This window comes from Typopeltis vanoorti, chromosome 14, assembly GCF_054136105.1.
Source record: "Typopeltis vanoorti isolate ZY-2024b chromosome 14, IOZ_Tvanoo_1.0, whole genome shotgun sequence".
NCBI lineage: Eukaryota > Metazoa > Arthropoda > Arachnida > Uropygi > Thelyphonidae > Typopeltis > Typopeltis vanoorti.
In genome coordinates, this window is record NC_143562.1 from 18,618,912 (window position 1) to 18,632,434 (window position 13,523).

General features: G+C 34.6%; 1 protein-coding gene across 5 annotated transcripts in view; it reads left to right on the forward strand.

Annotated features, from left to right (window-relative positions):
* slo (calcium-activated potassium channel slo) overlaps window positions 1–13,523 on the forward strand; it is an 880,402-nt gene that overhangs the window by 176,345 nt on the left and 690,534 nt on the right. For all 5 annotated transcript variants that reach the window (XM_090404400.1, XM_090404403.1, XM_090404399.1 and 2 more), the window contains 2 exons: window positions 3,593–3,744; window positions 13,034–13,201. In XM_090404400.1, the coding sequence (XP_090260526.1) occupies window positions 3,593–3,744; window positions 13,034–13,201 (320 nt within the window). The remainder of the gene's footprint in view (window positions 1–3,592; window positions 3,745–13,033; window positions 13,202–13,523) is intronic.

Sequence of the window (13,523 nt, forward strand, 5' to 3'; positions counted from 1 at the left end):
CTGTAATATATTAGAAATGGGGCAGAGAAAGATTTCTATACATAAAAGAGTTAAATATAATGAAGGTAAGAAAAATGTTGCCACTGCTGAGTTTTCAACATGAAAGGTGGTTATCCTGAACTAATGCGTGAGCATCTCTGTTAGCATCATGTCATACATAAATACATTATTATAATATTGTATATAATTACACGCGTATGATTTGAAGGTTGCAGAAAAAATATGGATTAAGTCGTAAATCGAGATAGTTTTCGAATCGTGGATGTCTGATTCCATAACTGATGTAAACTAAAGTTGATGCGATACTTAAGTCAATCATATTCTTGATTGTAACTGAAAGTAGTTCCACGCAGTTACGTATTCACTACAGAACTGCTCACAAATGTTTTCAGTGGAATTCGTAACAGAATAAGTAAAGAAAGAATTTCGAATGACAAAAATATGAAATATTGATGGCCTTTGATGCAACAGAATATAAATTTTGCCACTGCGATTTCCAATGGACTCGTTTTTAGTAAAATATGAATGTTTGGAATGATATACTGACTGCTACTTAAGTTGCATCTTTATTCGAAAAAAAAAAAAAAAGCGTTCTTGATATCTAATCATGGATAACGTCTTTATCTCTTGTGAATTCGTGTAGCTCAAATGCAAAAAAAAAAAAAAAAAAAAAGTTCCTTCTTTCTTCTCAACCTCTAGCCTGTATACAGTACCAATATGCCACTGTTTGGGATTGAACTCTTACTTCAAAAGAAAAGTTAACTTTTTTATGGTACTGTGTGTTTCCTAAGTAGCCATTCATTTTATTTCTTTCTTTTCTTCTTCGTTTTGCAATTAGTTCAAGCATGCGCAAAGTTCAGTTGAAACTTACATGGAACGGCTATATTGATCCTTAAAATATTGCTGACTTCGAATTTCTTCCCTTTCAGTGCATCTGAAGATGAAAACATCTTCAGATGCACTGAAAATGAAAATAGCTTTATCAGTGCTTTTCAACGGAAGGTGAGTTTGCTGGTCTGGTACAGAGATGAAAAGTTTTTCATCTCGCAACCAAGCAAACCGGTGTGGAGAACACTCTCAATTTACACGCCATGTTGGATTTATATGGATTTATTTACCTTGGTTGTAATTACGAACCTCATCTTCTACCCTGAGTTTCATCATTTTCTATTTCTTTCAGTTTTGCTTTTTTTTTTTAATTCTTTTCTTGCCTTTTCATGTATAAGATCACTCTTTTTTACGCTATTCCTTTAACTTTCGATTTGTGCATTTATTCTCCTTGTAAGATTGGCTACTCGTTGTTGAATTTGACTTCTAGTAATTTTGGTCTTCATTATTTCTGCATTATAAATAACTCAATAAATTTTATGATCTGTTCTTTGGACATCCGATCAGTAATATTTATGTATGGATGCATAATTTTCCTTACTGTTCAATACTTTCTTTATTAGGGTAATTTGATAATGTGACTAGTTCAGTTTTTCAAGAGCTGTTGCCATGCCACATAATTAAAATGTTTAACTAATTTTATTTTATAATACTTTGTTAATTCACTTATGAATTTGTGTTATATTAACTTATCATAATTCATACATCAATCCTTCTTAAAATGCCTTCTCCGTTTAATAATAAGTTTGAATATCGCTAGCCAAAACTCTGTAACTAAACCCATATAATCTGATTATGCAGGACATGAAGTAGCGATCCGTTTATTTAGCAATCCTTTTATTCAAGAAACTATAATCCGATTTTCATTCTCTCTTTCAGGCAACGTGCATTCGATATTTATTAGTTTAGGACTCATTTTCTTCGTAATTCTTAAGTACCAGCATTACGAAGGTTATGCTAATTAATTAAATACTTACGGAAATTTTATGATTTCTCATTTGTTAATGGTTTACGAGCGGATAAAAAACATGCATTACTGCATAGTTTCATGTTAACATTCCGAAGTTAGATCGACAATTATATGATTATTTTAGTCACCAACTAAAGGAACTTTTTTAGCTAGTTCCTAAATTAGTTAATAATTGGTGCATGTAAATAGCTTTATTTCTCATATTTTTACTCTCACAGTTGAGAAAAAAATAGACTTCTACCGTAACGATTTAACATAGTAATGTTAGTTAGGATTAGGAACACGATATGGCGGCAGTTTTTTTAGGTGTACAATTGTTCCGTTTGTGCATGACGGCTACAGATGGCGATGACTGAAATAAAACCTGGCTTTCGAATGATTTCCAAAATCTTTGTTTAGAGAGTGTGCCGCCTGTTGTTACTTTGGAGAGATAAGCATCGAGATTTCATTGGCATGATAGCTGTTTAGAACAGTTGGTTTTTCATCAGGGATCAGACAAAAACCCAGTGCATGCTCAGCAACTCGTGTCTCAAAGTCATGGTTTTTTCATAAACGATTTTCAGCTCTGTGCTAAAATCATTGTGTAACTTCTTGAATATTTATTATCCTTCCTTCAAGTAAGGTTCTAATGCCAGCTCTCTTCATCCTTAAGTAAAACGTTCGTTGGTTTGCATATATTGCTTCCCTTCTATGCGACCTTCAGTATTAAATTCCCCACACATGCTGTCAACATTACGTCGCCATCTGTGTAGGATTATAAACGTTACGTATTCTGGGTGCATGTTAAGTATCATATATTTTTTTCGCATTTCGATCATCGGGGCTTCTCACAGTTCGCACATCGAAGGGCATAGCTTATTATATAGATTTTTCACATGATATTTACTATTTTAAATTATTATAACTAAATGCAGTACAATATTTTGAACTGTATTGTGAAATCAGCAAAACAATAAAATAAAAATATGCTAGTGTCTCCATAGCGGTTAATGCCTGTGTATCCCTGTGGAAATGGTGTTTGCATCCTCAGTGCTAGTACGCCTGAAGAAAGACCGTTAGAAGTTCGATTCTAGTATCTACTAGATTCTAGTCCGTACTAGAATCGAAAGACTTAGACTCTCTAGCTGACAAAGGCTTAGAAGGCGTTCTTCTAGTCACGAGAACTTTTTAAGTCTTACTTTGTCAGGTTTCTGAGTTAGTTGATCTGGCATAGGCAAGCAGGATTCCTCCCCCTCCCCCTACGAAAACGGGTTTTTAATTCCACAAATGAAGAAAACCGATCGCAGAACACTTTCAAACAATAATGTACAGTGTTAGGGTTAGGGACCACGAGATGGCGGAAGCTGTCTTCCGTACTCTCTTTCCTTACTGCTTATTAAAAATCATCGATTACCTTAGACCAGCTATTTTATGATTGGCTGAGGACAGAGATTGGCTTCCACCAGTCTTTAAAAGTTAGAGCTAAACAGATTTGCCTCTTTCTTTGGGAATAAAAGGTGTTTGCAGATTATTATTATTATTATTCTGTCTTCGTAGCCACTCATAACTATGACTCGACATTTGGTTTCCAACTAAACGATTCGCCAGTATTCATTTTGGCATCTCAAACGAATTACTAAAAACATAAATGAAATTATTATGTGTTTTTTATATAACAGGTGACGGAATATTTGATCAATCGTTCTGAATGCTAAAAATTGTTTATATTTACTGAAACCATTTTAATTTCTTTAGGTCTACGGTTCCTGCGTGCGCTTCGGCTGATGTCAGTGCCAGACATCTTACAATATTTAAATGTGCTCAAGACAAGTAGTTCCATTCGCCTAGCGCAGTTGGTCTCCATAGTCATAAGTGTCTGGCTAACAGCAGCGGGTATCATCCACTTGGTAAGTCTATTTGAAGCGAGATAGTTTAGCAACATCCTAAATGGTAATAAATCACTGTCTTCTAAGAGTTTGTATGTTGCATAATACACAATGCTTCTCATCCTTTAGTATGTTTGTTCTGCAAAAGAATCGTTAGCTCCACTTACAAAATTAGGTTTGGACCCCTACGAAAGCGTATCCCAAACACATTATAAATTCTAATGTTTTGAAAGCTATCTCCGATTGTATTCGCCTAAGTATAACTGATAGCAAGGCGAATACTTGAGACTTCATTAGCAAAAAAATGAATAACTGCATTTAATTCTCTTTATCGCGATCCACTGAGTTTTCGTTATTACTATCTACGCTAAATGAATATTGATTAGATTAGATTAACATCTTGCATTTTTATTTGCTTCTCTCTTCTGCTTATCTTTCGTAATTAAGTTCTTGCTACCTACTTAGAGTGATAGTAACGCTCTCTTTTAAAGGTCAAGAGGTCTTCCTCCGAATCACGTGTGCCTGTAGCATGCGGCATTGTCTAGAGGTTTAAATTATGGATACCTTTTAATCGATAAAAGAGGCTTTTTAGCCAAATTACAAATTATAGCGATAATTGCAAAAACAATCAAATTGCAAGCAGTGGTTCTTACTGATATTGCATTCAGTTGCGGCTACAGTGATTCCATTCTTTTATCAGGAATAGGAGAAGGTTAGCAGCATTTCATCTCATCGAAAATCACCAGTAAATTATTCTAATTTTATGTACTGTTTTATTAGGCCTTATGCATTCATATGACTGACAAACTGTGTTCGTAGATATTTTGTTTTAGTTCATTGGTACATACATCGGTGCCTGCTAGACGCTACAGTTGTAGACTTGACACTACCACAATGTGAAAAACACAAAGGATAAAGGGATACACCATTGGTAGAGGCTGCCGAACGAACTTTTTAGTTGCTTCGGGTACGTCCTTAATTTAAAACAACTCAACTCAGCTGCTTTTTTTTTTTTTTCAGAATGGATTCGGAATACTAACTAAACAAAAATAAATAAATAAATAAATAATGAAGTCTTCCTAAGTATGATAGCGGTATAAGTTAACGATGTCATTGTATTTGTACGACAATTGATGTTTCTTAGTTATAGCTAATATTCAGTTTCATTCGTCTACAGCAGTCATTCCCAACCTTTTTCCACTTGTGTACCCCCCCCCCCCCTTTTAAACCCATTTCTCTAAATTATACCCCTTGTTTTTAAAATAGCTGTTTTTAAATACTGACATTTATTGTTCCATAACTAACGTTTTGCGTTTTGTTTACTTTACTTGTTTTTCCGCCATTACGGATTATTTTTCGTGTACCCCTGAACGGCCCAGCACGAACCCCATGCTGAGCCGTTCAGGGGTACACGAAAAATAATCAGCGATGGCGGAAAAAACCTCATTTCCACTATTTTACATTAAGATGGGCACTAAACAAAAGTGTCAGTATTTAAAAACAGATATTTTAAAAACAAGGGGTATAATTTATAGAAATGGGTTTAAAAGGGGTTCACAAGTGGAAAAAGGTTGGGAACCACTGCTCTAGAGGTTAGTAATATTCGCGATATATCAGATAACACTCAGAGTTTTCCGCATATTACTCTAGCAAAGTTCATTAAAGTTAATTACTTATATTTTATCAGTTAACCTATAAAATGAGTATTTAAGCATATCTAATCATCATGAAGTGATCCTTGTTATATGCAGTACTTCGTTCTGAATGTTTTTGCTGCACAAAAACATTCAGAACGAAGGCTCACAACATGGGTTTCCATGATAGGACTGCAATACGCAAGCCCCACATTTCCCGAACCAACAAACAGAGTCGTCTTCAGTAGGGGTACAAAAAGCGTGTACAGTGGGAAGGGAAAGCTTGGAGAGCTGTATAATGGGACGACGAATCACGCTACATACTCTACCGAACAGATGGACAGAGGTGGGTGTGGCGGATGCACGATGAACGTCTCTTATCAAAGTGGGTAACCCCTACTATGACATTAAGAGGCGGCAGTGTGATAGAATGGTCCTGTTTTTCCTGCTTTGGTCTCGGAACTCTGTTTGTGGTGTCATGAACATTGAACTCCGAGAAGTATCTGAACATTCTGGACAGTGCAATGCAGCCTACTTTGTGGCGTTTCTACGGAACTGACCATTACTCTTTCAGCAAGACAATACACCCGGTCATAAGGGCTGATGCTGTAACTGAGTGGTGTTTGCACATGAACATCAACTCACTTGACTGATCTCAACCCGATTGAACATCTGTAGAATGAATTGGAGCGTCGGGTAAGGTCAAGGGACGTCCGCCCCACAACAGTTCAGGACCTCATTGCATGCCTACAGTAAGAATGGTCAAAAATTCCCATTGATTTCTATCGTTCGTTTTTGAACGATAGAAATATGCCCCATAGGATTACTGCAGTTGTCACAACGAAAGGAGGTCCTAAATCTTATTAAGGTGGTCGCCATGGCTGTTTGTTACTCAAACTATGGTGTCCGTCAACTTGTTTCCAAGCAGTGTAGTTGTTATTTTCTCCTCATTAAAAATTACCAATAAATTATTCTACCTTAATGATGAGAAAAATGTAACATATTTTTACACCAACTGTCAGCTTGTTTGTTTTTTGTCTGGGGTAATCCTTCCGGCATTTTTAGTTAAATAAACCTCGTAAATGCTTGCAATTTTTAAAGGGGGATAAATTTTATCCTAATTGATATTATTTAGCCTCTGGAAAGAATTTACTGTTAGCTTTAATCCTTTTTTTATTCTTGCTCAGAGTAGAAAGCTCAGTAGTTCTAAACTACCGGCGTACTGCTTACAATCAATTGTTATTTGTTTTACAATATTAAATAATCGATTGTTTTAGTGGCAGTGAGGGTATTAAGAATTTATCATTTTTTTGTTTTCCTAACTTCGGTTGAAAAAAAAAAAAAACGAATCCCGTTTTAATCCTTTTTCAAATCCTGTTCTACTGATTTTCAGTTGAAGAGGAATTTGTCAGTCTCATATAACTGAAGGGAGATTGATGTGTGTGTGTGTCAAAAAAGAAACTGTCGAGCAAGAACTGGCAAGACCGATTCTTTTCACCTATAACTAGAGGAAGAGGAAACTGTATATGAGAACGCCATTTCAAAACAGCACCACGTGATTTAGGGGGGGGGGAGGATTGGAACGCTTTGTATAAAGGCAATAATGGAAGAAAGTTGTGGTTAGATGGAAATGTCAGTTATGTAGTGCACGTAGACGAAAAGTTTATCTGTTTTCTTATTTTTCTTCACTTCCTTCGATAGTTCACTTCGTTCTAGTTTTATAGAAGCAGTGTTCCTTCATACACGTCTCTAGAAAGAAACCTTGAAGGGGTTAAGTTGGGTAAATTTGGTGCTTGCACTCCATTTTCCTTGAAGGTTCAGCTTTCGATTCATTTTTTATATCTTTATTTGAAACGCTAGTGGTAGAAATTGCCATCTTGTCGGAAAGTTGGTTGCTGTGTAAATTTATGATTCTAAGTGTAAGGTGAAGCTTCCGCAATACTAACAGAAACTGACAGCCTTTCTGCAGTCTCTTTCCTATTTAAAGATTCCTCCTTGGAAATGAATGGCCTGAGGCCCATTTATAGGTTGATCGTACGAAAGTGGCTCTGACGGTGGAAAACGTCATTTCTCCGAACCAGATGGAGCTGTGACCCAGGTTTATTTATTTATTTATTATTATAATTCAGTTGACCAACTTCCGAACGCTTGAATGTTATGTTTAAATCATTTAGAGATTTTCCAGAAGAAACGTTCGCTGTCATTACACTTCCTTTTCTGAGAATTGGACAAACAACTTTTATCTTCAGAAAAAAAAATAAACAAAATAAATGGTGTAGCACTGTCCTTGACTCCTTTCAAGGAAATCTGAATACACATCTAAATTTTTCTATCTAAACACTCCCCATACATCGCGCTTATGGTTGTTAGAATTACGGCCGAAGCAACCGAGGCTATAAGGCTAGTGTATTATATCTGTAAATTACGCGTGTTCCCTGGCCGATTTACCTCTTTTGTTGACAAATAACTGAATTTCCTGGAGGAAAAGTCCTACTACCACTACACACACACACACACAGTACTAATTATTATTATTATTTATTATTACGTGACACCTCGAAGGATTAATCTTGAAAGGGCATTCTACTTCACAGAATCCACCGTGTACCCGGTGCACACCGCCACCTATCGCTTATCAATAGTATTGTTTGTCTGTAAATTGTGTATATGCGTGTATGTGATTTGGAAGTATGCGGGGTGAAAAACTCGAGTTTCTGAGAAAAAAATCAAACAAACAACAACAAAAAATAAATACTACCTCCTTATAGGATCGGCTAACACAATTGTAGTTAGCGTTATCTGGAGAATAGTAGAAACGGTGTTATTTCAAAAGCTGTAACTTTCACTAATGATAAGTAATATCTTGTAAATTATGAATGTGTCCTACAGATTTGACTCTATAAAAAAATGGCAGATTTCAAATAGCACTTGTGGTCCTCCTTAAAATTGGGAAAACATGTCATCACAGTACAAGTGAAGTGACGTCAGTTGAGAATTCTGAACCTGGGATAATCAGTGGGGAATCTCGCTTAGATTTTGCCACAGTATCTGGACATTCCCATACTTTGCTTTGTCTGTATGGGAATTTTTGGCCAGAACGGCATGAATATTGTACCACACTTTTTTCTTTTCTTAAAACTCAAGTGGTCATTGAAAGAAAGATTTCGTGATGGTTATATCTGCTTCAGCAATGATGTTAACGCGGAGATGCGTGTAAAGGAAACTACTTCGAAGAAGACAGAGTGAAAAACAGAAAATTGCTGTTATCCCAAAGAAAAATACGATCCAGACACTTTTTGATTGCGCTTCGTATAAATATGTGCATCATATACCTTTATTTTATTCTCTCGCTTCTGCATTTCGAGATGCAAAGACGCGGAATTAAGAGTAGAGAAATCTCGAGACACTTAATACATTTGCAGATGAGAACTGCTAAAAGTGCAGTAAGGCGAAATCCTCCGATAACGAATTTCAGCTAATAAGATGGATGATATTCACTAAACAGTACAATTGGATCATGGAGATTAACTGAAAGCATTTGGCGTGTTTATAAAGGTGAAAGGTTGAGAATGCACGTTGACGTGTATGACATGATACGAGCTAGCACTAATTGGAACTAAGTAAATAAATTAGTGACTGGCGAAACTTCGTTATTGTTAGCTAAGACTTAACTACATAAAACTTGTTCTAATATCGACAGTGATTGGCAGGACTTAACATCTGAAAACGGAAATTCCTGGTCTTAACTGAAGCATTAATAACAGCCTCAGTAAATCTGTTGCCACTATACAAAGAGAAGTGTATCCGGTAGAAGGAAAAAAGTCTGTATAATTGTTACTAGCAATGTTTTCTGTCCTAAATTTTGGGAAACTTTATTAGCCCATTTCTTTCAATATAGTTAGAAATGTAAGGAGGTCCATCAATAGCTAAAATCTTGTTGAGTCTAGTGTCGAAATGGAAACGCTAATGTTGAATCCTGGTTTTTGGCATTAGCTAGTTGAACTGCCAAAGTATTCTATTTGACAGTTATGGATAATTGCAGACAACAGTGTCATGCACAACCTTTCCATCATTCTTGTTTAAACACGGTCGACTATTAATGATTTTTACCGAATTTTAACGCGTCCCAAACACCGGAACAAGCTGCCAGGTCGAGTTATCGCTTGGTGGTCCGATATTCTCATCGCTGGTTGGATCTGTCTTGCGGATTGTTCAAGTAGTGCTCGTCTGAAATGTATTAAGCAGCGGTAATTTGATGAAACATTCATACTATAAATTATTTCTAATTTTCTTATGATCAATTTTTTTTTATTTCTGTAATTTCTTGACGGAGATTTCTATGATTTGATCGGTGAAAATAGTATATTTGAGGAGGCTCAATTTTAGGTGCGTAAGCACTTAATCGATTCGCATTGTCCATCTATCCGTAAGCAGGTTATTCTGCCGCTCTCGTGGAAGAATTTTTATAGCCTTTTGATATTTCGAATGTATATAAAAATTTGTCGACCGACTTTTCCTAATTTTTATTTCAATAGGACGATAAATCGCTTCTTGTTTTTAACACAACTTAAGATTTATAATGTACACAATAATATGTTCCTTTTGGCTCAGTTCTGATCATTTTATTAGCAAAATTTGACAAAACGATTGAAACTAATATTAATATTCGACATTCAGTATCTCTATTAAAATTTGTAGAATCTTTTCCTTTTTTTCCCCCCTTTTTTTTTTGTTTGTTTGAACCGGATTATTTTTACTGAAAAAGAGAGCCAAAAGGCTTCACTTCGGCGAAGCAAAATTATTCAAATTAAGTGGATATTGAATCCAACATTATTTCAAAGCCGAATAGAGAAACTATAAGAGTTTCATGCCGAATATAGAAACAATAAAAGTTTCGGCGGATCCAAGCGTAAGCAAACCTTTCATGACGGGGGCAACCCGTAGTAAAGGTGGAATAAACTCTGATCACTATCCTTAGTATTTCCCATAATGTAAAACACATCTCCTAACGGACATGTATAATGTTATACATTATGGAGGGGGGGTCACTACCCAGACCGGTTTCGACCTTTCTTGAGGTCTTATCAGTGGGGTCCAGATCCAAATGTAAATGTAAATACTCAGGTTGAAGCGATGCAGAACTTATACTTTACCATACGAGTTGCTAAAAAATGTGTCACATCACAAAAAGGAACCAAGAATTACTGAAAAAGAGGCATAACGCTTCACTTCGGCGATTATTTTTAGCGGTTATTTCGGCGGATTATTTTTAGTGGCAGAATTAGACAAAGTAAAAATTGTCCAGAATACATACTCCCCCCCCCCCAAAAAAAAAAAAAGTTAAAGTACCATAAGCGCGTTATAACTTTTGATCCACTACTCAGTTTTTATTCAAGTACCACCACTTCATTTGGAACTTTTCTACCTTTTCCTTTCTGGTTTGATGAAATTTTACGAACTATGGTATTTAGGATCACTATTAAAATATGCAGATTCAACTGGACCATCGTTTTGGTGACAAAATTATGAAAATTAAGGTTATGTCTACAGTACATAAGACAAAAACAGTTCTCTGGGTTCTACTGTTGTGATAGCGAATGATACAATTCAAGAATACTATCGCAAAATGCATTTTTTGTGATGTTTACGAGGTATTCTGCTCAGGAATTCTTGATCATTTATGAATTATGAAACAACGAACCATGAAACGTATGCATTCTAACTTTAGGTCATTTTATCGTTATAATAAGGTAAGGAATGGATGGTAGAAATTCATTTGCAGTTTCACACAGATTGACTGTGGATATTAATTGCCATTTGAGTACTGATTAAAGCTATATGAAAATCGATTTTTGCTTTCGCTCAGAATAAACCAATAAACTAGCTTCAGACTATATTTTGCAAGATGTGTGGAGTCGGCAAACATTCGTGCTCGACTTCTTTCAATCCAAAAGGATATGCGACAGATTAAAAAAAAAAAATCTTAAATTTCCCCAGTTTATCTTTGTAATATACGAAGGCGTTAGATTGGGCTACAAAACATTGGCCTTCAATGTTAGTAAACTGAAAATCAATAAGAAAAAAAAAGTGTTTTTTCATACTCTTAAAGATTCCTGTACTTATTTGGGGAACGACAGAAATTGCATTCACCTTTGGCGATTTTCTACGACTGATAATATTTACCTGCGTTTGAATGCCATTCATCAATAGAAACATTTCTATGGAAGAATATTTACTCTAAAATTCAAAGTAATTTTCCCCTCTCTGTTTTGAAAATAAATAATATTGGGCGGCCTATTCTGAAAGACATTTCGAATGGGTTATGCCCCTCAAATTCCTTGACGGCATCGATTGTCCTTCTTTTGCTAGGTTACCAAAAAATTGAAACGTTTGCATAACACCGATTTGCACTCTGCTGCCTGTATCGCCGACCAATTTCATATTCGCTTTGTTATTAAAAAATAAAATAAGTAAGTAAACAGTTTATATAATAAAATATGAAAGCTAAAAATAGTTCTTATTTCTCCGAAATATAACTATTTTTTTAGCTTTCATATTTCATCCAAGAAGTAACTATTTCTCGCATATCCAATGAGATCTAATATGAAGAAAGTTCGAACGAATTTAGAATATTAAAAGATTCAGAAATATCGATACATGACAGATGGCACGAAGCTTTCATAGAAAACGCTGATAAGGACTGCATTGGAAATCCAGAGACGCTAAAGAAAAATCACCCCTTAAAAATGCAACTAAAAAAAAAAAAAAAAAAAAGTAAATTAGGTGTTACGTTTGACTATTACTTTTTTTTTTTTTTTTTAGTGATTTTTAATGTCCGTATTTTCTAATTAAGTATTTCTTCAGTCTAAACCGAAGTTTCTCGTCGTATCACGTGTAATAGGTAGTAATTAGGAATATCGGGAATTAACGACGATTAAAAGGTTAGCTAGACGGTCTCATACAGAGGTAGCGGACTTTTTCATTTAAGAATTTCATATTTTTAATTCCATTGTGCATAAAAACCAGCCAGAAACACACACAGTTTACTGACAGCATCCTCGCCTCGAGTTCTTAGTTACTTAATCTAAACAGACTTTTTAAAATAATGTCAAATTTTATTCCTCTACTTAAAAGAGTACGGAAAAAGTAACACCTGCTGACTTCGCGGTTTCATTTTTCGTCTAATAATCTACTTACTGAAGTAAAAATTTGCTATTATGTAAAATTAAGACCATAATTAATTCCTGATTCATAATCAATAGCGATTAATTAAGCACCAGTCATTAAATTTTATTAATAAGTGCCACTTGATATTAATAAAAAAATGTTCATTATAATATGCAAAATTATAATATTAAAATTACAAAAATTAATATCGATAATTATACCTGTGTAAAATTAATAATATTAATATAAAATTTCTAAAAAAAATCTGAAATATTCATCTTTCGATTGCCTAATAATTTAATGATTTTATAATAATATTTTTCTCATTTTAAGGGAAGCTGTTTATTGGATAACCTGATCTTTATTGATATTTATCAATTAACAGTCGGCAATGTTCATGAGTCATCCTCTGCTACGATCAGCAGTATTCAAAAGGTTAACGTACTGACTTTTTATTACTAACTGCTTTAAAAACTTGTATTTTATATATATTTTTTTACTTCCTATAGTTGGAAAATTCAGGTGATCCACTGGAGTTTGATAATCCGCAAGGTCTAACGTATTGGGAATGCGTTTATTTCCTTATTGTTACCATGTCTACTGTTGGTTATGGCGACATCTACTGTAAAACTAGTCTTGGTCGGGCATTTATTGTTTTCTTCATTCTCGTTGGCTTGGTAAGTTATTTTTGCCGTTGTCTTGTTATTTTAGTAATAAATTAAATTTCATTTTGAGATATTTCATAATTGCCCGAATTTTGTGGATTTATTTTAAAAAATGGAACATTTCTAATTCTAAGTTATTGCGGCAAATGACATTCCTGTAAGGTAAATATCTCCGTCGAAAAAAAAAAAAAAAAAAAAAAAGAAGCTTTATATTTAATAATGTGTAAATATTATAAAACAGTTGTATAGTGTTGGTAAATTGTTTAAAAGTGTATTCACGTGATTCATATGTAAGTTATAGCTTAAATTAAATAAATAAACAAATCTTATTTAC